Raw genomic sequence first — 23,192 nt, 5'->3', positions numbered from 1 at the left:
AGAAGACGGCCATGACTGACTTGATAGGGGTGTGCCGGTCATGCTGGTCATGCTATGGTGGGAATCTTCCTCATAAACGCCAAGGACATGGGATCTGATGAGTTCAGAAAGAAATATATATACACTACATACCTTAATGGACTGACAGCCGTCAGTCTGAGCTATAGGGGGCCATTACGTCTTTCCCATGAAACAAATGCAACATATATATAAAGAATAGTTTGAAATGGAATGAGCCAGTTGTTTCCTCACTTGTGTCTTGGGTGCTTCCTGTCATTCTCAAGCTAAGTACCATTTTCTGCAGGAGGACAAATAATCAACATCCACTATGACGATGTTGTTTTCAGTATAGCTCTAATTTAACTGAACAACCTATCCCATTGGCTACAGTGAATTTTTCAAAAACAAAACAGTTAAATGCCTGTGTGCTGTGTTAAGAGTAGAGACTGCGTGTTTGGAGGGGGGGATATTGGGTACTGCTTCTGAGAGGCAGTAATAAAAATGCAGTATTCAACTAAATCCTCCAATTACATCCAATAGATAAGTCGTTTCATCCAACTACTCGGCCCACCCCTAGCGACTTCAGCAGTCTTTGTAGAGAGAGACTAAGCAAAGAAAGGGGAAGCAAATTACAAACAACTCACAAATGAGCCAAACACATCTACTGTACAAGGCAAATATCAGAGTAGGAAAGTTATAATGTACTTATGGAGACAATCGGAGGAAGGAGGGATATTGGTTAGGAGGAGTGAGGGAGGGGGGCGGGTGGCGGGCAAGCCTAGTTTCAAATAATGACTATGATAGGTAAGGTTATCCATTACTGATGTTAAATGTGTATTTGTGTTACCTGGCAAACAGACCAGTGGCTAAATGGTTAAAAAAAAAAAAAAAAAAGTTTACTCACCTGTATTTTTTTCTCTCTTCATTTTATTAGTTTGGGTGAATTTGTGCGAGCATAAGCCTTATTAAGAAGCGGTGTGTGAATTCCCCCAGCTGTTTACCATTATTGAAAACCCAGATCCGGGGTGGGGGGGGGGTGTTTGGGGTGGAGGAGGGTGCGGAAATCAGTTCATTGGCACAACTTCCGAGAAATACATTTGTCATGTTACCATCACTAAGCCGTGTGATTATTAGAGTGCTTTTCTTTTTTAGCAGTGCAGCGATTCGATTGGTTGCCATGCCAGCCAGATTTCAAAGAGCAGTGAGTTTTTGATTGAATGCCATGATTGGAGGCATGTGTGTACTTACTGTTCACCAGACCCAGGTCAAATAGTATGGGCAAATAATTCTCAGTATTTAGTTTTGACCGGCTTATAGTACCAGATAGGCACAACTTTTCCACATTAGGACAATACAAAGTCTGACGATGTTTAGACAACTCTAAAGGGGCACTTCACAGAAAAAACAAAAAAATACAGATTCATTTTGCACATAATCTCACACACGCTAAACAGTTTCACACGTTAATTTATTTAGAGTAAATGAGTTAGAATATGGCCACCAGTGACATCATCTGGGACATTGAATCCTTGTGTTGCGTTAATTACAGCATCATGAAACGATGTAGATGAAAGAATAGCCATACCGCGTCTTACAGGGAATGCTACCTTATCATTTCATTGAGCTGCAATTAACACAACACAAAGGATTCAATGCCCCTGATGACATCACTGGTGGCCATATTCAAACAAATGTACTGTCAAACTAAATTGTTTAGCGCTTTTGGACCCGTGTGTGAGATTATGTGCAAAATAAAATAAGCATTTTTTTTTGGTGTGAAGTGGTCCTTTAACATAAAGTCAGTAATATCCTGTTATTCACAACGTTACCCGCCAGACTCGTCAGGTGAGTTGTGTCAGGCAAAGAGCCATACAATGCCATTTTAGGTTTTCAGAGGAACAATGTTTTCAAACTTTATTATCTAAAGAGTGTTGTTCTTCAACTCCATTTTAAGTTTTCAGAGGAACAATGTTTTCAAACTTTATTATCTAAAGAGTGTCGTGTTCATTGATAATTAAAAAAGGCAGTAGAGGTAGAGTAGTTCAGTGATATATCACATTCACATTCCCAAGTGATTTGGATCGACTTCACAACTGCAAATACATGGGGCTGTCCAAAATGTTTCAAAAACAGAGTTATACGGTTCTTCAGTGCAAGGGATCAATTGTCCTGATGCGGTTAAACTCCAAAAAGAGTTGGTTCCCCAAGCAGGTTCAAACTAATTCTTCTCCGATTTGACCCATGTGTGTGTGTATGTGGATCTCTCAGGATCATGTGATGCAGCTAGAAGCTTGCTATAGGCTTGCTATAGGCTAATATGACTGTCGCATGATAAAACATCATATGGTAAGACTGAGCAGGGAGGGTTAGACGTCGGGATGGGTAGGGATGGGTACCGAAACCCGGTATTAAAAACGGGCCCGGGTCTAAATTATTAAAGCCCATACTATTATAGTAACCGGTTCTGATAATCAGTATGAAATTAAAGATTATATTTCCTATCCATTTAGGCTACATACAGTTAGTGATGCACCGATGTGAAAATTGTGGCCGATACCGATAACCGATATTAATATTGCTGTTCTGGCCGATACCGATATTTACAGATGTCGATATCTCTGTATAGAAAACACTTTTTTATGATAATCAAATAAAGTTATTTCCCAAAACGCATAATTTTTTTACTTTTGTAACTTATTTTCAGAAATGACTGATATTTTGAAACTATTTAAGGCCAAAACATGTTAAAAAAAAAAAAAAAAAAAAATTAATATTTTTTATATCTGCCCATATCGGCCCTATCTTGATATCGGACCGATACCGATGTGTAAAAAAAACTGCCATATCGGCCGATATTATATCGGCAACCGATATATCGTGCATCACTACATACAGTACATCTTGCACTTTTTATCTCACCAACTCTGTGCAATTTGAGATATTTGTCTAGGATGGATTTTCTCCATTCCCAATCCACAAGAGGGGTGAGAGTCATCTCTCTCTACCTCTACCTCTCTCTACCTCTACCTCTCCCTCTCTCTCCCTCCCTCTCTCCCATGCACACACACACAGAGACCCAGCTCTTAGTGACAATGGCAGAAACAACTAAATGCTCAGAAGTCTGGTTACACTTCGCTAGAGTCGACACGGACGTTGCCACGAGTGCAACAGGTATTTTGCACATAAGGGACGGAAACACAAGCTATCTTTCTAAACATCTAGAGAAAGAGCATCAGATAAAGGGGGAGAAATTAGTTTGACTGCCTAGTAGTAGTTCCATCTCTCGTGGCCCCATCCACCTCAGCCATGTTGCTTATTTTACATCTCAATTATCACATTTTAGTCTGCAGTAGTGTTGCAAAACAATGCCGTTGCTATTCAAGAATGTTAATTTATATACAGTACTAAAAGCAATATTAATTATGTTCTTAAAATAGGTATAAAAAAATTATCTACCGGTAAATAGATATATTTAATTATTTAAATCTTTTCATTATTATTATTTAAACAACTAATTTATGTTTATTTTGCAGCAATTCTTTGTCGTTGCTGCCATCTTTAGTGTTACAGATTTCCCCATTCAAAACTACCACAGTGATCCTTCTCATTTTATAGTCGGTGGTCTCTGGATGTGATGGAGGAGTGCACTGCATATAAATGCACAGTGCAGATGCAATTCAACTGAATTTACATGAAATGGGGATGTTTTAACTAAAACATTCCACAAGACCTAGTATTTTAGTATAGTATAAAGTATAAATAAAAAAAGACATGCAAAAAAAATCGATAAATGACGCCACTTATCGATTTCACGCAGTTATCAATAAGTGGTCTCAGCCTTAAATATGACCAGTCTGTGATGCGAGGTCTTGCAAGTTATCCCAGCTCTCAATTTTGTGTACGTCACCATGTTAGGGCCCGCGTCCACTTGGCGCATATTTCTAGCTGAAACATGCTGGGAGTGCGCCGGCAGAGCTGGCATGAAGCGCATCTTGTAGATGACAGAAAGAAATCTACAGCCATGCCGCGGTTTTGCACATATTATAGCATATTTGAATAACTTTATTGTATATTAATTATATATATACAGGGTTTGTACACCTTTTCCAAGGCAAAATGCAAGCACTTTTCAAGCATTTTCAAGGTGCATTTTCAAGATTTTCCAGCATCTTATGCGGCTGTGGTAAATTAAATATTTACTCAAAATGATTATTTCACTTCTTCCATCACATTAAATCAGATGTTATTGTGCTAAACAACCAAAATTATGTAGACTTGGCATCATATATAACTGATATATAGCTGAGCCGATGTGTTATGCAGTATGTCGTGTATGTCATAAATGTCATGATGAATTGAACATGGGGGACCCTGATGTAAACAAGACGAAAGTATTGCTCTGGTCTGCATCCCCTTAATAATTGTGTGTATTGAGCCGTACTGTATTGTACCCATTCTGCAATCTGTTAATAAAGTTTTCAGGGAAGAGAAATGAGGAGCTATCCCAAATGTGGTGAGGTATGCCACTTTATTCTCCCCACAAGTAAATTGCTTTGCTATCTCACTGTCAGGAAACATTGTTTGAAACATGGCCCCCATGTCATTACATGAATGGTAGGAATAGTGGCTGGTTACAGCTTTTGTTGCCCAGCATATTTCAGCTTGAAGTGTTGGATTAGAGGTAACAAATGATTTAATGGTGCCTGTGGTGTTGCTGGTTGACTGGTTCTTGGATGAGCCTGGGGATGGTAGAGGGGCAACTCCACTGCAAGCTCCTCCACTGGCTGCTCTGGCTCTCACAACACTGCTGGTTGTTGATGTGGATGTAGCTGTGCTGCTTGATGCATTGCTCGTCTGCTGGAAATAATCCACTAATGCAGGACCTGGATTTAGACGTGCTTTCATCAGAATTTGATGCTTCTTCCCTAAATAAAAAGGAGCAGCATGTTATAAATAAAACAAAGTGTTTTATTAATTTAATCTCACTGGTTGCACTTAACTTTAAGAGTATTTATTGTTTAATGTTGACATCTAATCTAAATGGATCATTATGATATTATAAATGTATATTTCATTTTCATTTATAGTCTATGAATTTTAGACTGAGCCTAATGATGGCCTGGAATGAACCAACTACCTTAACATTATTATCCATGTAATTAACTGTAAAGGTCACGTTAGCTGTTAGATTGCATATTCCATAAATAAACATGCTAAAATTGGCCTGGCTCGTCACGTTTGATTGAAAACGTTATTAACAGATTGCAGAATGGGTACAATACACTATGGCTCAATACACACAATTGTTAAGGGGATGCAGACCAGAGAAATACTTTCGTCTCGTTTACATCAGGGTCCGCCATTTTCAATTCATCATAACATTTATGACATACACGACATACAGGTAGACAGTACGTTACTGCGTTCCAGACTACAACTGCTCCACACCAGTTCCACACCAGTCTCCGTAAATGTTCTGTTATAAAAATAAAATACCATTTCAATACACAACAAGTTTTCGTGTTTTGAAATACATGAAAGGAAATTAGCTAACGTTGATTTGCCTAACGTTACATGCTACAACACTGCGGTGAAAAACAGAGTCCGGTAAACACGAGTTTGTAATTCCATTAGTGTATTTTGCCTGTTACTTGACTATTTCGATTATTGAAGTGGTATTTTTATAACAAACATTTACGGAGACAGGTGTGGACTGTGGAGCACTTGTAGTCTCGAACTTAGTTACCTGGCGAGCCAGGCCGAGACACGTTAATAACACCCATGGCTCAGTGGCTCACCTTTCAACGTGGCTCGAACGTGCAGACTCCCCCAATCCCCATGGTAAAAATCTTCAAGTCCTTTCTGCATATTTTGCACACGGCTACTCGAGGATGTTCTCCTCTGAATTATATTTGATATCTCCGAGCCAGAGCTCATTAAAACGGCAGCCTCCCGGCATTTTGGCCACACACACACGCGCGCTGTTCTCATGGCACAGGTAAAAACACTACGGGGTGGGGCCGAGCCACATTTCATTTTGCATGAAAGGCGAACGCAAAATAGGCTCGCGAGTCGCTCCGACTTATTTTATTTCTTTGTCTAAAAACCAAACTATTCAGTCAGATAGCGATTTATTATTAAAGTATAAAATGCAATTACAATTTCAATAACTTTCCAGCACTTTATACACAATTCAAGCACATTTAAAACCTTGAAAACAGCACATTGAAATACAAGCATTTTCAAGGATTTCCAGCACCCGTACGAACCCTGTATATAGTTATTGCCCGACACCACAGTTCGCCCTTTGCTTTTTATTAGCTTTTTAGTAGTGTATTCGTGTAGTTATTATTATTAGTTTTGTCGCGAATCTCAATGGTCTGTGGGAGACAGCCAGACAGGCAGGCAGCTCCGGTGTCAGGTTACAAACAGAGTGGTAGATATGAATGGCTGTGATTGGTTGTCTGAAAATGAGCTCAGCGCCTCGCTCTGAAAGTTGAGAAAGTTTCAACTTTCGGCCGCACAAAAAAGCTGAGAAAAGAAGCCGACGGCAGCGCACTTCCTAAAGGCGGCCGCATGCGGCCGCATGCGCTCCCTCCCCATTGGAATACATTGAAAACAGATGCGTGCGGTCAGAAATATGCGCCAAGTGGACGCGGGCCCTTAGTCAATGATAAACTACAACTCTGTAAATCCCTGCAGGGAATTCAGAACATTGGACTGTGTCCCGCTACTTTTCCTCTTTGTACTAGGCTTAGCGCTTTCCCATCATCACCCGTTAGAAGGACAAAACTAGCTCATTTGGGTATTAAAAGCATTTTTTTAACCCTTATTTAACCTGTCCAAGTTAATTAACATTCTTATTTACAGCAACAGCTTCGGGGAGCAGTTGCAGGGGGAATTGTGGTTACCACTGGGCAGCGCTGATATTATTCAGTCTTTTCTTAAGTCTTCATTTAACCCCACAGAGTCTTTCTGGGGGATTCAAACCAGCAAACATTTTGGTCACATGGAAGCTTCTTCCTTCACCATTAGTCTACCACCACCCTAAGCATAACCAGGACACTTAACCATCACCTTCATTTGTCATAACTCCTCACAGTAATGAGTCCCACAAAAATGTATGTCTATATAAGATATCCATACAGTTGAGTCTGGACTGCAGGTGGTTGAGAGACGCGACTAGTAGCGAGAATAAATGAGGTTAGGGAAGCCAGGGGGTCAAGAGAGAACCAGGGACGGAGAGGACGACTACAGGGGTCAGAGAGAGAGAGAGAACCAGGGTCAGAGAGGACGACTACAGGGATCAGAGAGAGAGAGCCAGGGACGGAGAGGACGACTACAGGGGTCAGAGAGAGAGAGAACCAGGGTCAGAGAGGACGACTACAGGAGTCAGAGAGAGAGAGAACCAGGGTCAGAGAGGACGACTACAGGGGTCAGAGAGAGAGAGAACCAGGGTCAGAGAGGACGACTACAGGAGTCAGAGAGAGAGAGAACCAGGGTCAGAGAGGACGACTACAGGGGTCAGAGAGAGAGAGAACCAGGGTCAGAGAGGACGACTACAGGAGTCAGAGAGAGAGAGAACCAGGGTCAGAGAGGACGACTACAGGGGTCAGAGAGAGAGAGAACCAGGGACGGAGAGGACGACTACAGGGGTCAGAGAGAGAGAGAGAGCCAGGGATGGAGAGGACGACTACAGGGGTCAGAGAGAGAGAGAGAGAGAGAGAGAGAGAGAGAGCCAGGGACGGAGAGGACGACTACAGGGGTCAAGAGAGAGAGAGCCAGGGACGGAGAGGACGACTACAGGGGTCAGAGAGAGAGCCAGGGACGGAGAGGACGATTTGAGGATGTTTGAAGTCCTGGGAAGACTATTTAATAAGGCTCAAGCTGTTTAAATGGCATTAGAACAGGTGGAGATGTGCGACAGCCCACACAGGGCTCTTGCTCTTATTGGATCTGCTGGCCTAAACCAATCAAAGGGCTCCTTTGGCGGCTAATCAAATTTTCAGACGACTCTAGACTGATATGTATTCCTCAAAGGACACTATTCATAATCTCTGTGGTGCAGCCTGGGTACTCATCTTAGACTATTTAGGATATGAGGATGTTTCCGCTGGTACACACATGTAATCAAATCAATTACAGCTAACAGATGCAATCAGTCTCCTAGCAGAGATTATTAAAAATATCCCAAGTCCACGGTCTGCGATAGCAGGAAGGCAGTAACATACAGCCGTGCTAGTTACTGCTAGAAAATATTCCAACTATGCTTTCATGATGAAAACAATGAGCCTCTCAATTTGCTCAGAAAAAGTAATGACGTGTCAATTAACCGCCGCAAAACATAGCCAATAAATACTATTTAAAATCATGAGTTTGGGCAATTTACATTTGCACACAAAGGGGAAGGCAGATAAAATGGAAAGCAGAAGAAACTGGTGTGATCAAATTAAATTGAAAATGATAAATGTGGCTACATTATTTCCACCCCTACAACAGGTAGTAATCACTTATACATCCCACTAAAGAATTATGTAATGCCAACATTCAAGCTATAAGGCTGTGAAAGCTAAATCCTGTTTAGGTAGGCCTAATAATGTCAAAGTTCAAAACATGTACATATCCACAAAAGAAATATGACTGAATACTTTGCTCCAAAAATAACCAATCCTACACTAGTAGATATAAGGTAATGGCTACTATAACTGTATGTAATTAATTATCAAGGAGTGATTGTGATAGTGTGTGTGTGTGTGTGTGTGTGCTTAAGCAGGATAATTTAAGGAATTTTGCTCTTGTAAATAGTGATTTTTAAAACAGGATTTAAACTTCCACAATTGAGTACTTAAAGTTTAACTCACCGTCTGCATACACATAAGAAAGCGGTAAAGAAAAAAAGAACGGACAAAACACAAAAACAGAAACAAAAACACAAAAAACAGACAAAGCAATTATGGCTGCTGGACAAAAAAGTATCACATTACATTACTGCTACAAGACAAATGCCTGGGGAAAACAAATACAAGTTGGCCAATAAAAAAAATACTTTACAAAAAGAAAAATAGCTGTATGTATGTGGACAGATGAGATTCGCTTTTAAAAATGTATTTCAACACTTAATGAACAATATTACATTACACAAAACAAAAGTGAATAAATGAAGGCCCCCCTTTTAAAAAGGGATTAGCTAAAATAAACATTGAAAGTATATTTAGCATCATCGCGGTAGTGCGAGGCTCTTAGGTTAGCTTGAGAAGTCCTACTCTGAGGTGAACAATGGGGACCTCTATAGTGTTGTTGTCGTTGCCGTACCTTTAAGAGCAATGACCTTGCTGGCAGGGTTCATGATGGCGCTGTCTGCGGAGATGGGCCTGCGGATGGGCGTGTTGGGGTCGGCCATGTCGATGATCACCACCTGGGCCTGCTCGCCCACCTTCTCCCGGATACAGATGAACTTATCCGACTCCATGGTCAAGGTGCTGAAGCCGATGTTGGCCGGATTGATCCCTAGGTTTTGGAGCTGATGAGAGAGTAGTGGAGAGAAGAGGGAGGAAGGGGTTAGGCTTTACAGGAGGACTAAGATGCTAAAAATGACAAGAGCTGGAACTACAATTAACGCCATTTGAGAAGGAAATCCATATACCATGTGATCGTGCAGGTCAGCCTATTATCCCATTTAGACCTAAAACGCCTGCTAATAATGCATTCTATAGCCTGCCCTGTATATACACACAAATGTGTTTCCTGGTTTCAATGGGTTGGACAAATGTTTTAATCCTAACAAACATATTTGAGGAAACGGATTATTATTTCCACTTTGGCGTTTGTTTTAATAGTTAAATTTGGTCTCGCTAGTCAAGCTGAGGGCAAGGTTTTATATCAATATGTTATTGGGACGAGGTGGGTGTAGGTAGTGTTAGGGATATGTGCTCAACTTCAAGGTCCAGTCCCTAAACATTTCAAAAGAAAATATAAATCAACCTCCCATCACATACGCTATAATGTGCACTGGCGGCTATACACTGCCTCGTTATTAATCACAAATCATTGCATGCCAAATACTACATTACATACAAATATTCCAGATGAACAACATATGTTTGAATGACTACTGTGGTGTTCTTTGATTGACCTTACAAATGAGGGAGAGTTTAACAGTTTCAAAGGTTTATTCCAGAGTAGGGCTGGGCGATAAAACAATAACGATAACTATCACGATAAATTATTTCCTCGAAATAAACATGAAACGTGGTCGCAAAGTTTCGATATATCGATTTTCCAAGCTTGGATATGAGCACACGCACTGACAACCAATCAGTGAAGGAGATGGCCGAGAGCGAAGGAGACCCGGAAGGAGACCCAGAGGTAGGACTCACTCAACAACAAGGCTTGCTAGGCTAATTAGCTTGCACGGCGATGTTTTATATATTTACGTGCCGAGTATGTGTGTGGCGTGAATTCTGAGGCCACTTTTATAGTAGTGTGGGGTATACAGTGGACGTCGTTTCAATATATTGTGGCGGAAGAGAGTATTTTAGTGTCATATTTAGCACATTGTCATGAGATATTCCGCTTGTCGGCTAACTGCTAACGTGCGCGGACTGATGACGACATCAACTCGACTCGAGACATTCGCTTAGAAACAACAGGCTGGCTAGGATAACTAGCTTGCACGGCGATGTTTTATATATTTACGTGCAGAGTATGTGTGTGGCGTGAATTCTGAGGCCACGTTTATAGTAGTGTGGGGTATACAGTGGACGTTGTTTCAATATATTGTGGCGGAAGAGAGTATTTTAGTGTCATATTTATTACATTGTCATGAGATATTCCGCTTGTCGGCTAACTGCTAACGTGCGCGGACTGATGACGACATCAACTCGACTCGAGATATTCGCAGCAGCATAAGAAGTTAATTAAACTTGACAGACATTATATCGACGATAATTATCGATATCGAATTATATGAAAATTATTTTATAATTGTATCGCGATAACGTTTTTGGTCATATCGCCCAGCCCTATTCCAGAGTGAATGAACAATGTTAAGGATATCATATCACAGCTGTGAACACGTCCATTGCGCATGGGGAGGGTTGTGTGTGTCAGAACAAGTATACAGTGGTTCTTTATACTGTTACAAACAGCAAACCGTCAGCACTGGTGGCCGATATGGTCAGGAATCACTACTCATCATCAAACTGAGAAACAACTTAAGTTTTCATTCCTAATCGTACAGTAATGGACACTGAGCCGTTGTCAAAGACTGCGTGTCACGTAGTAATGAGGAGAGGGGGCGGGGGCCCGTTGCTATGGTGAGAATGTTATGAGGTGTGAGTTCCTTCCGGGGTAAGTTAGACCGAGATACGAAGCACAGACAAGCAGACGCGTTGATCAGAGACTTTCATCCCTCCTCACCCCTGCCGGGTGGGGGAGGGGAAATATGCCACATCACCACATCATGCGTGGCTACAACGAGGCCCAGAACCATGGGACTGATGAGAGAAGAGACCGTGGAGAATACTCAATTTAGTTTTCCTTCAAAGACTGTTCAAGGACAATACCGAATTGGTTACATCTGGTACAGAGGCTATGTTTATGAAAATAAACATGAGGATCTAAGGAAAGAGATCACGTTGCAGTGTCGTTTCTTACGAATAACAGGGGTTGATAACAGTGGGTGACAGCCAATGTGAAGTATTGAAACAAACAACGCAGAACAGGGAGTGTCACGAAGGAGATGACGAGATGAGATTGGCTGATTACCGAAGAATCCAACACAAGACGAAAGTCTTTCTCTGGTCTGCATCTCCTTAACAATTGTGTGTATTGAGCTGTACTGTATATATTTTTTTGTATCTACTTTTTCTCCCATTTTCAATTTTCTCCCATCCCAATTTCGTATCGTCCAATTCTACCCTCCCCTGTCTCGAACGCTGTTAGGCCATGCCTCCCACAAGCCGGCTGCAATGTGGACTAAGCCTTACATCACGTGTCCCCTCCGGTACTCGAGGAAGCAGCAGTCGCATCTTTTCACCTGCACAGCGCGATCTCTCAGCATCGGGGGTCTGCGTTTGGAGGGCACGCCGCCCCCGTCGCTTCCTGATTCTGCTGCGCAGGCGCACCAACCGACATGTAGGAGTCGCTGTCCACAACGTCCGATCCCCACCCATCAGCTTCCCACCCCCTAATACTGCCAATTGTATTAGTATGAACGACCAGCCAAGCTGATAGCAATGCGGAGAGCTGGGCTCGAACCCAGCGTCTCCTGCATTGGTGGTGAGCGCCTTGCTCACTGCACCACCTAGCCGCCCCTGAGCTGTACTGTACCCATTCTGCAATCCGTTAACATTTTCAATCAATCAATCAATCAGCACAGCCAGGCTGATGATGTCACTCAGCCTGACACAGAGCAGCACCATCTGGACGGGCCACGGCTAGGTAGGAGAGTTGGGTCAGGTGTCACTCAAAAGCCATGGTCAAGAATGACACGGAAATATATTCTCACATTAACATGCAGCCCTTCTTGAAGAAGCTACAACTTCTTCAATGTCCTCATCCGTACCAGCAACACATTTCATGTTTGGTCGCTCTGCAGTATATTAACACGACAGCACTACAGCTGCATTAACCTTTTCACTACCACACTACAGAAGGTTAACCCTTTCACTACCACACTACAGACGGTTAACAGTCTGTAGTGTGGTAGTGAAAGGTTAACCGTCTGTAGTGTGGTTGTGAAGGGGTTAACCATTTGTCGTGTGGCAGTGAAAGGGTTAACATTCTGTATTGTTGCAGTACAGTAACCCTTTGGTACAGTGGTAGTGAAAGGGTTAAGGCAGTGAGTGTGCCAAAGTCTGCCAGATCCAAATACAATCTCTGATAAGAGGTTAAATCACATAACAGGCTAAATCTAACGTCAGTGTTACCAACCCTGTAAGGACACAGGAGTTGACCTGCTGTGTAACTGAACAGCAGCTCAGTGAGAACACATGAAAACATAAGCCTGCGGTTGTAGGAGAGAACATCTTTGCAGCACATCACACCAGCAGCAGCAGCAGGCCCAGCTCTGCCAAGGCCTGGCACAGGACATCTGTCCTGCCTCGTGACCTGACGCAGCACTGACTGGGAGCAGCAGCAGGACCGACTGGGCCATATGGGGACACAGGGCAGAGTCAGAACCATGCTGTATTGAATGAATGATTTTATTGAATGAATGAATGATTTTATTTCAGTCTTCTTTTACAAAGCAATGTACAGTGGTAGAAAATGTATAAAAGAAAGAAAATTACCGAAAAGGTGTAGGCTGAAGCCGAGGCTTATAATTGCCTACCCTTTTTTACATTACATTATTTACAAAAAACAAAAAAACACAATTCACAAAACAAAAAAACACAAATCATTTTGCAAAAACAAAAGGTTACAAAAGTTTCATAGTTTTATATACAAAATGTATACACATTTATTTGTTTTTTATATATATATATATTTGTCACTATTTGAATAGTTATGTTATAAATAAAATATTAGGATAATAATAAGGTTTTATATTTATGCATCACCTTATATTTGAATAATTTCTTAAATGTATGTATTGAACTACACATTATCACAGAAAATAAATACTATCCTTATATTTCATTAACTTATAGCACTACAGAGCCGTGAAAGCTTTTTCGTTTTTGTGCATTATAGTCCATTTACCAATATTGGCAGGAAACAAACGTGTACTGTATCACCTATCTGGGGCATGACCACTGCAAAAAAGAGAGAAATGCATTACTAGGAATCTGCGGCATCATGTGGCTGCGAGTTCCATAAATCACAGAGCGGTCAGGCAGCAGCTGTGAACACATCTCCCAGGATGTTTGTTGTTGCATGTAGGCTGCGAGTAGTAAGCTACATATGAAGTAGGCCTTGTTTTGTACCGACGCTACCTTGTGCGTGTATTAACTCCTAATTATTCACTGTGTCACAAGGTTGTTTTTCCAGATGAGATGAGTGTTTATTTATTTAACCACCGAATTGTTGGGAAACACTGGAGTAACACCGACGTGGGTACAGACAGATGTGAAGGGAGAGGAACATTCTAAGAGGGTCAGAATACAGATGTGGGTACAGATGTGAAGGGAGAGGAACATTCTAAGAGAGTCAGAATAGGGAGGTGTAGTGGTTACGTCATTGCCGTTTTTCGTGTTCCACCCTCTGTCCAACGCAATGTATTTCCCCATTGCCCATTTCTAAATTGTCTCGTTTAAAACAAATAAGGTTTGCATGGTGTACCTTTCTGTGCTTATTCATCCAATGTATAGCTCAACATGAATATATTCGCAATTAATCATTAAAAAAAATCGCTAAATTTTATTTCAACCAAAAATGCTTAAATAATGTTACTATAGAAGGGAACTCATTTTGTGCACAAATGGAAAGCTTTTCAATTTCCATGCGGCAGAATTGTTACAATAGCCGATAATCTATTTTCCCAATGATAAATCCCTATACGGGTGGAACAACCAGTGACGCCAGACTACACCTCCCTATACTGAGGTGGGTACAGATGTGAAGGGAGAGGAACATTCTAAGAGGATCAGAATACAGATGCAAAGGGAGAGGAACATTCTAAGGCCTAAAAGAAAAAATGGTTTGTTTCCGGTTGCCGACCGACCCTGCCGATTTAGGTGCGACCAAATTTATTTTATGAGTTTATATAAAAAAAAATAAAAAATTACTTTTATTTTCAATAAAGTTTCATAGAAATCTTAGTCAAACCTTTAGTATTATGGATATTAAACATGCTGGCAGAGGACATGCATCCATGTTGTTGTGAACATTTTAATTAAATAATGAAATTCCCTATCCATAGTCGCCGTGGGAAAGAATAAAATACAAAATAAAATAAAATAAATTCCCTACCAGTACCTACCCATGGCCTTAACTGACAACCAACAGGAAACAAACAATATTTTCTTTTATGCCCAAGAGGATCAGAATACAGATGCAAAGGGAGAGGAACATTCTAAGAGGATCAGAATACAGATGTGGGTACAGACAAGATGTGAAGGGAGGGGAACGTTCTAAGAGGATCAGAATACCGATGTGGGTACAGATGCAAAGGGAGAGGAACATTCTAAGACAGGGGTTCTCAAACTTATTTATACCACAACCCCATTTTATTTAGGGATTTTTTTGGTGACCCCACACTTAACCCTTTCACTGCCACACGACAGAAGGTTAACCCTTTACCATCATAGTAAAGGGTTAACCTTCTGTAGTGTGGCAGTGAAAGGGTTAACCTGGTGTGGCAGTGAAAGGGTTAACATTCTGTGTATTGTCACAGTGAAAGGGTTAACCGTTTGGTAGTGCGGCAGTGAAAGGGTTAAAGGGGAACTATCTTATAAATGGCCTTTTTGAGTGTTTAGCATTGTTTCCTAGCTATGTGAACTTATATTAATATGATCTATGTCTAAAAATTCTCATATTGGCGCATTCTTCCAATTCTCCTCTCACAATATTCACCCTCACTGAACTGAGTCATTTGAAAATGTGCCCTATATGTGATGTCATATAGTCACTGCTGCATGTTAATGTTCAGGGGGGCCGGCACGGTGCCGTGGTTTAGGAGCCCAGGCTCAAAACAGCTTGAGATCTTGAGGTAGAAAAATGCTGTTTTTGAGGACTTGATTAGAAATACAAAACAATGAATAAAAAAAATATATATATTACAGAGGTGTTCCATAGACTCACAGGAATTGTGTAAAAGTGCCCAAATAGTGAAAGAAATAGTAAAATAGTTCCCCTTTAATGTATCGCGTAATTTAAACGTGGAATTAAGGAATATCAAAATACAAGCACACGTTGAACTTGATCATACATATTTATTAGAAAATTGTATTACAGCACTATGTTATCAATACACATTTTATAAAATGAGGCATATTTAGCCAAAATATGTTGCCAGAACATTATTATTATTGTTTTTCTTTTACTTGCCAATGCGCGACACTGTCACCTACCCACGACCCCACTTTGGGTTGCGACCCGTAGTTGAGAACCGCTGTTCTAAGAGGATCAGACCGGTTAGGGAGGGACATGGGGCGAATCGTCCGTCTGCTCCCCCCTATAAGCTCATTCAAAACCAAATGCGCTCATATCTCACTGGACTAAAAACTGATGCAGCAGTAAACAATGACAGGCAGGTTCTGCAGCTGGTAGGGTGAGCACACAGCAGTGGGAGAGGAGGAGAAATGATGACCAAGCTACACTATTCCCAAGCAGAACATTCGGCTAGGTAGCACTATCAGCTCACACACCTAGATGTTTGAATAAATACAATGAAATCTTGGCTACAAGATATAATATTTTACAGTTGCGATGGGGCCAATAAAAAAATAGCAGGGTGGTTTGGAACACTTTAGAGTGTTAGACATAACAAATTTCACCATTTTTAACCATTTCAGTGGACAATGCGGAGGCCAAAACAAAGCGTTGCTCCGACAAATTCCTGGAACAAAATCACTCCTATCCCCTTTCAAGATGTTATGCTAGCAAGCCTCACCGCTTGTAACATTCCCAACATCATCATCTCCTAAAAACCTTGCAAGCACATTCATTTGCAACAATCAGTTATCTTGTTGCACATTAAAACACAAATACAGGACACCCTCCAGCCAATCAGAAACCAGTCTTCTTCCAGGCTAATGGCCATGGTATAATAATAATAATGAGAATGCTGGACTTCCCGTTTACCTGCCTGACACTTTTCTTCATATTGATTGCCGGTCATATTAACACATCCAGTGCCAGCCATTAGACTGGGCCCGCTGTTGTCAGGCCTGCTTTCCATTACAAACGTTCACTGTGCGTCACGTCGTTTGTAGAGCTAAACCTATATTTTATATTATAGCTATGGATCCAATATCATTGTCAATTGACAGTATGAACCCTCCATTCAATATGCCATAAAGAAATAATTTTTCCATCGATACGTTCCCGTTTTATACCGTGGTGAATATGAGTGTTATATCGGAATGATCTGGGATCATTCCTGTGAGGCTATTTATAAGGCGCAACGCTAATAACTAGGGCCGACCTTCAAAGCTTTTTTTGGCAATCGAAGCTTCGGGGCCGAGCTTCGATTTTAATTCGAAGCTTCGAGAAAAGAAAAAAAATGTATTCAATTTTTTTTTAATCTTATGTTGTGGGACTTGTACAGCACTTTGGTAAACTTTGTTGTTTTTAAATGTGCTCTATAAAATGGGGCGGCTACGTGGCGTAGTGGGCAAGGCGCTCGCCACGAATGACGGAGCTTGCCTGTTCGAGCCCAGCGCTCCACATTGCTTTCAGTTTAGCTGGTCGTTCATACTAATTAGTGTTGTCACGATACTGGAATTTCGACTTCGATACCTTGAAAAGTATCGATACTTCGATATTATTTCGATATCCAAAATATATATATATATATATATATATATATATATTTTTTTTTAAACAAATTTAGCTTCAAATTTAGCTTCTCTCTGGTACTATAAGAGAAGATAAATATAACAATTTTAAAACCCTTTGTTTATCTTTAGATCACACATTTAAAAATAACTGTTCATCTCACTTCAATCATTTTTATTGCAAATGCAGAACATGGTATTTTCTCAAGCAGACAGATGTAAACACTGTAATCTGTGTTGCATGTACCTGACAAACTGAACTGTTTATATTACAGTTAGTAACAGTTTCGTTTTTATTTAAAGATAATAACGAGAGAGAGAGAGAGAGAGAGAGAGAGAGAGAGAGAGAGAGAGAGAGAACGGTAGAGAGAGAGAGAGAGAGAGAGAGGTAGCGGTAGATAGAGAGAGAGAGATAGAGAGAGAGAGAGAGAGAGGCTATGCTCGGAGCATTTTAGTAACGTTACATTTTCAACAAGATTGCTGCTATTTAAACACTTGATGGAAACGGGGTAACGTTAACCTTATGTCGACTGTAGTATTGTATGACCTCGACATAACATTTAAACGTTAACGTTACTCCGCTACCATGCAGTAATTATACAAGTAGCCAGCTAAGCTAACGGAGCTAGCAGTAGCTAACGTTAGCTGGTAGCTTTAACGTTACAACGAATCAGCTGTTGATATTATGCGCCATCAGTAGACAACGTATCATGTATTAAACTAGTTAATGGTTTAATGCTTCAGTCACAGTGACGTTGAAAGAGCAGCTGTCACGAACCTCATTCATTTCTTTATGGAGATCGGCGCTGGCACTGCTCCAACACCGCTTGCAAATATCATTGGGGCATTTGTAGCTTGTCCTTCGTTGTTTACTTGAAACCCGAAGTACCTCCAAACAGCACTTCTGCTGTTTTCTTTATCCACAAGCACAAGTTGCGGAGGCTCTGCATTTACCATCTTCAGCTAAAATGTTTGTTTACTAACTGAAGAAGACGGCTCTCTGTGACTCTGTGAGGGGGAGGGCTGGACTCGGAGGAGCCGGGGAGCAAGCGCGCTGAGCGCTCTGAACAGCGCGTCAACAACTTGCGGTAGAACACTCGCCAGCTGGTACCGATACTGCAGAAAGTATCGGTACTTCGGGAAATGAGTATCGAAGCCGTTTTAAATATTCAGTATCGATATGTATCGATACTTCGATATTTTTGACAACACTAATACTAATACACATTGGCCGTATTAGGGGGTGGGAAACTGATGGGTGGGGATCGGGCGTTGTGGACAGCGACTCCTACAGGTCAGTTGGTGCGCCTGCGCAGTAGAATCAGGAAGTGTCGGGGGCAGCGTGAGCCTCCAACGCGTTACTCCTCGCCACTGAGAGATCGAGCTGCGCAGGTGAAAAGATGCGACTGCTGTTACCTCAAGTACCGGAGGGGACTTGTGCTATGTATGACTTAGTCCACATTGCAGCCGGCTTGTGGGAGGCAAGAAACAGCATTCGTGACAGGGGAGGGTTGAATTGGATGATACGAAATTGGGATGGGAGAAAATATAGAAAAAAAAATTGGAGAAAAGGTGGATCATAAAAAAATTTGCTCTATAAATAAATTGGATTGGATAAATTGATTAAGTAGCCCCTTTCGTGACTGTGACGCAGCCAACAAGGTTATACTCGGCTGCGCTGCCTGGGTGCAGTGGGGCTGCTCTCACAGCCAACGACATGACATAATTATGTTGCAACCTTCGTCTATCAAGCAAACAATTATATTATATTTAATTTATAATTATATCAGACAATGAATGCACCTACAAAAGCAGATGATTACAATTAAATTAGCCAACTTGGTAACACATTAGTCATAGCAGCATAGGCATAGCCTTATTAATGTTTTGTGTGGCGTCGCTGAGTTGTGATATTCCATTTTCTTCTGGCATATCTGGCACTCTGCTTTTTGGGCATTGTCTTTGCATATTTTAAAGTGTAACCACACGTCTGATGACTTCTTCGTCGACATGTCTGCTGCACATGTCCTTGTTGTTTTCAACACAGATAATCTCCACATGCTTGTTGTAGAGAGGTGGAGTCGAGGCGCTGCTTACTTTCGTTTCATTGGAATGGAGGCGGGAAGGCGCCGCTTACTTTCACTGATCTGGGGTATGGCTATGAAATCCTTGCACGATCAAGCTGAAATTGACGTCAAATGAATTGCTCTTACCTTTGGCCGGTTGGATTCCAAAAAGAATTTTCCAATTATTTGATCGCCATCTGGTAGATCATAAGTCCATTTGGCACACGCCATAACCCTATACAGCATAATGAATCCAGCGTCCCAAAAAGTATTCCATGCGATCTGGTGAAGCCTTCGCTTCAGGCTAACAGAAAAGTCCGCCCGGAGCGTTTTCAGTGTGACACCAGGTCTGCAACAGGGGTTACTGCATTCTCGAGACAGCGTCACTACCAGGATCTGCACCTTCGGAGGCCCAATATGCCTTTTCCAGGCAAAATACAGCTCTGTGACATGGAATAGGATATTAATATAGAAAAAAAAGAAAAACGACACAGAAACGAGAATCTTCGTTTCCGGCACTGGGCCACAGAAACGAAGATTCTCGTGAACGGCACCCAAAGGGTTAAAAATACCTCAACTAGGCAGTGCAGATCAAATATGATTCAAGATCTAGCAATATCATAGCAAACTTACCACTGAAAATATTCAGAAACTTATTTTAGGTTCGACTTTGGGTAGAAAAAGAGAAAGTTGACAAGCGAACGAGCCACCATCTTCTTTTTGAAAACGGGGGCAGAGAACCACGGATTGCCCATTAGCAGCGTGTTTATCCAATCAGGTGCATTCCACTGCCCACTAGCAGCGTGTTTATCCAATCGGGTGCATTCCACTGCCCACTAGCAACATGTTTATCCAATCAGGTGCATTCCACTGCCCTCCAATCAGGTGCATTCCACTGCCCACTAGCAGCGTGTTTATCCAATCAGGTGCATTCCACTGCCCAGTAGCAGCGCGTTTATCCAATCAGGTGCATTCCACTGCCCACTAGCAGCATGTTTATCCAATCAGGTGCATTCCACTGCCCACTAGCAGCTTGTTTATCCAATAGGGTGCAATCCACTGCCTGCCCAGTAGCAGCGCTTTATCTAATCAGGTAGCTTCCACGTGGGGAAATGGCAAGTAGGGAGGGGATACATCACACAATAACGTGCACTCGCTGCCCAAAAGGTTGATCCCGAGAAGCCGGTCCTGAGCACAGCAACATAGAAAGAAGGAAAGATGGAAAACACTGGCACACAATTGTAGTGAGTCTTAAATTGAGGGTGATTATGTTTGTATAAATCTATACATTGTTTTAAGTGATAATTGAAAGGGATTGTTTATAATGAATAATAATTCATTACATTTATATATATTTTTCTAGACACTCAAAGCGCTCCTCACAATGTAGGCTGGAAATTGCCTCCTTCACTATATGAGTCTATACAAGTGATGATTGAAAGGGATTATGTTTGTATGAGTATACATTGTTTGTTTGGATGATTCTACTCAGTATAACTTCAAAGTACATTTTAAGAATTCCCATTCTGCAACCTTAACTATGGTACTAGGCCAAGAAGATATAATTATTTCATATTGTAATACCAGTATGAATCTTATATTGTTCAGTCCTAGTTGAAACAAGAGGAAAAGAAGAAAAATTCTAGTAGTGTTGATTAACACTTTGGATGCCACCAACGCTATAAGTCGTTAGTTCATGCCGCCAGTTGAGTGGCCGCCAACGACATATCGTTTGTTGGCCGTATATTTTTTTATTGGCGATTTGAATTCATATTTCATCAATCGAGCCTCGGGTTAGTGCTGCAGAGTCTCTGAGCTCAATTGGGAAGATACCGCACCCTATAGTCTCTCCCTGTGGTACTGCACCCAGGGGCGTAGCTGGGGGGGGGTAGCTTAGGATGATTCCAAGGGCCCAGCACTGGGGGGGGGCACCAATTTTTTTTTTTTTTTTTTTTTTTTACTAGACATCACTCAGGTGTATTATTGATGCTCTCATTGATACTATGTTTGTTTCTGAAGTGTGTGTGTGTGTGTGTGTGTGTGTGTGTGTGTGTGTGTGTGTGTGTGTGTGTGTGTGTGTGTGTGTGTGAGATATATAGAGAGAGAGGGGGGGCTTTGGTAGACTATTGCATTGGTCCATTCATTGAAGATGAACGCAATGCGACATCCTTTACTAGGCTCACCCACCAACAGTGCAGGTGCTGAACTGCTGATCCGAATGTATAGGTAAAAACCATATTATGCGTTTATCAATAAAAAAATGGGCAAAAAAAATTCCGCTTACGCACGCACGCGCTCGCATTCACTGGGGGCCTACAAATACATTCTTTCATGGGGCCCAGAATCTGGAGCTACACCCCTGACTGCACCCCATTAGTTCAGACTGATGCAGGGGGAGTGGTTAGTTTCCTAATTTTATTTTTCCCTCAAGGCATCTGAATGATCGATTGTGCTCACCGGCCCGGAAAACGCGCGGATTATGTATTTACAGGACTCAACACTGTAATCAATAAGCGTGATCGATATTTGGAATGCCGATCAGGAATTGGAATAATCTTTTTGGATAACATCTGATCTCAGGTAAGGAATCTATTTTACCAGTCTTAGGATAATCAGACCTGTTTTCACGGAGATATAAGCTTTTTCCCTATGTGTGTGTGTGTGTGGCTGTGATCGCTGATGAGGAAATGAGAGAATAGATTTTTCACCCCGTGGGCGGCTATGTGGCGTAGTGGGCAAGGCGCTCGCCACGAAATCTGGAGACGCTGGGCTTGCCTGTTCGAGCCCAGCGCTCCACATTTGCTTTCAGTTTAGCTGGTCGTCTGTACTAATACACATTGGCCGTATTAGGGGGTGGGAAACTGATGGGTGGGGATCGGGCGTTGTGGACAGCGACTCCTACAGGTCGGTTGGTGCGCCTGCGCAGTAGAATCAGGAAGTGTCGGGGGCAGCGTGAGCCTCCCACGCGTTACTCCTCGCCACTGAGAGATCGAGCTGCGCAGGTGAAAAGATGCGACTGCTATTACCTCAAGTACCGGAGGGGACTTGTGCTATGTATGACTTAGTCCACATTGCAGCCGGCTTGTGGGAGGCAAGAAACAGCGTTCGTGACAGGGGAGGGTTGAATTGGATGATACGAAATTGGGATGGGAGAAAAATATAAAAAATGGGAGAAAAAGTGGATAAAAAAAAAATATTTTTCACCCCGCCTCTATAGCGTGCATAAGTACACATATACTATCGATAATCTAGCGTTTATTTGAAAACGATTCATTAAATAGGCCGAAAAATTACAACGTTTGTGTATTCTAGAATATTCCAGTAAATGCCTTTTATCACAGAATCTTTATATTTTCCTTGAAAACGAGGGCTTTTCAAAATGCTATAAAATGAAAATGAACCGATAAAAAAACAATCCGCTTCTACAATGTTGACTGCAAACAAGTCATTGATAAACGACAGGCAGATTAGACACAGCCATAATTTAAGAGAGAGAATATGCGTTCACAACGCTATCATTGAAGTCGGTGGTGGCATTTAACAGGGTTTTACCATGTTCACCAGTGGTAATTGATTGAAAAGTTTATTAACAGATTGCAGAATAGGTACAGTACAGTATAGCTCAATGCATAATTGTTAAGACCAGAGAAAGACTTTCGTCTCGTTTACATCAGGGTCCCCCATT

At 41.6% G+C, this 23,192-nt stretch overlaps 1 protein-coding gene across 2 annotated transcripts in view; it reads right to left on the bottom strand.

The window, feature by feature from the left end:
* LOC311233051 (clathrin heavy chain 1-like) overlaps nt 1-23,192 on the bottom strand; it is a 166,408-nt gene that overhangs the window by 76,173 nt on the left and 67,043 nt on the right. For both annotated transcript variants that reach the window (XM_084319910.1, XM_084319911.1), the window contains exon 2: nt 9,313-9,520. In XM_084319910.1, coding sequence (XP_084176036.1) covers nt 9,313-9,520 — 208 coding nt within the window. The remainder of the gene's footprint in view (nt 1-9,312; nt 9,521-23,192) is intronic.

Source organism: Notolepis coatsorum, assembly GCF_963971535.1.
Source record: "Notolepis coatsorum genome assembly, chromosome: 8".
Taxonomy (NCBI): domain Eukaryota; kingdom Metazoa; phylum Chordata; class Actinopteri; order Aulopiformes; family Paralepididae; genus Notolepis; species Notolepis coatsorum.
The sequence above is the reverse complement of the archived record's forward strand: the minus strand, read 5'-3'. Positions and strand labels throughout refer to the sequence as shown.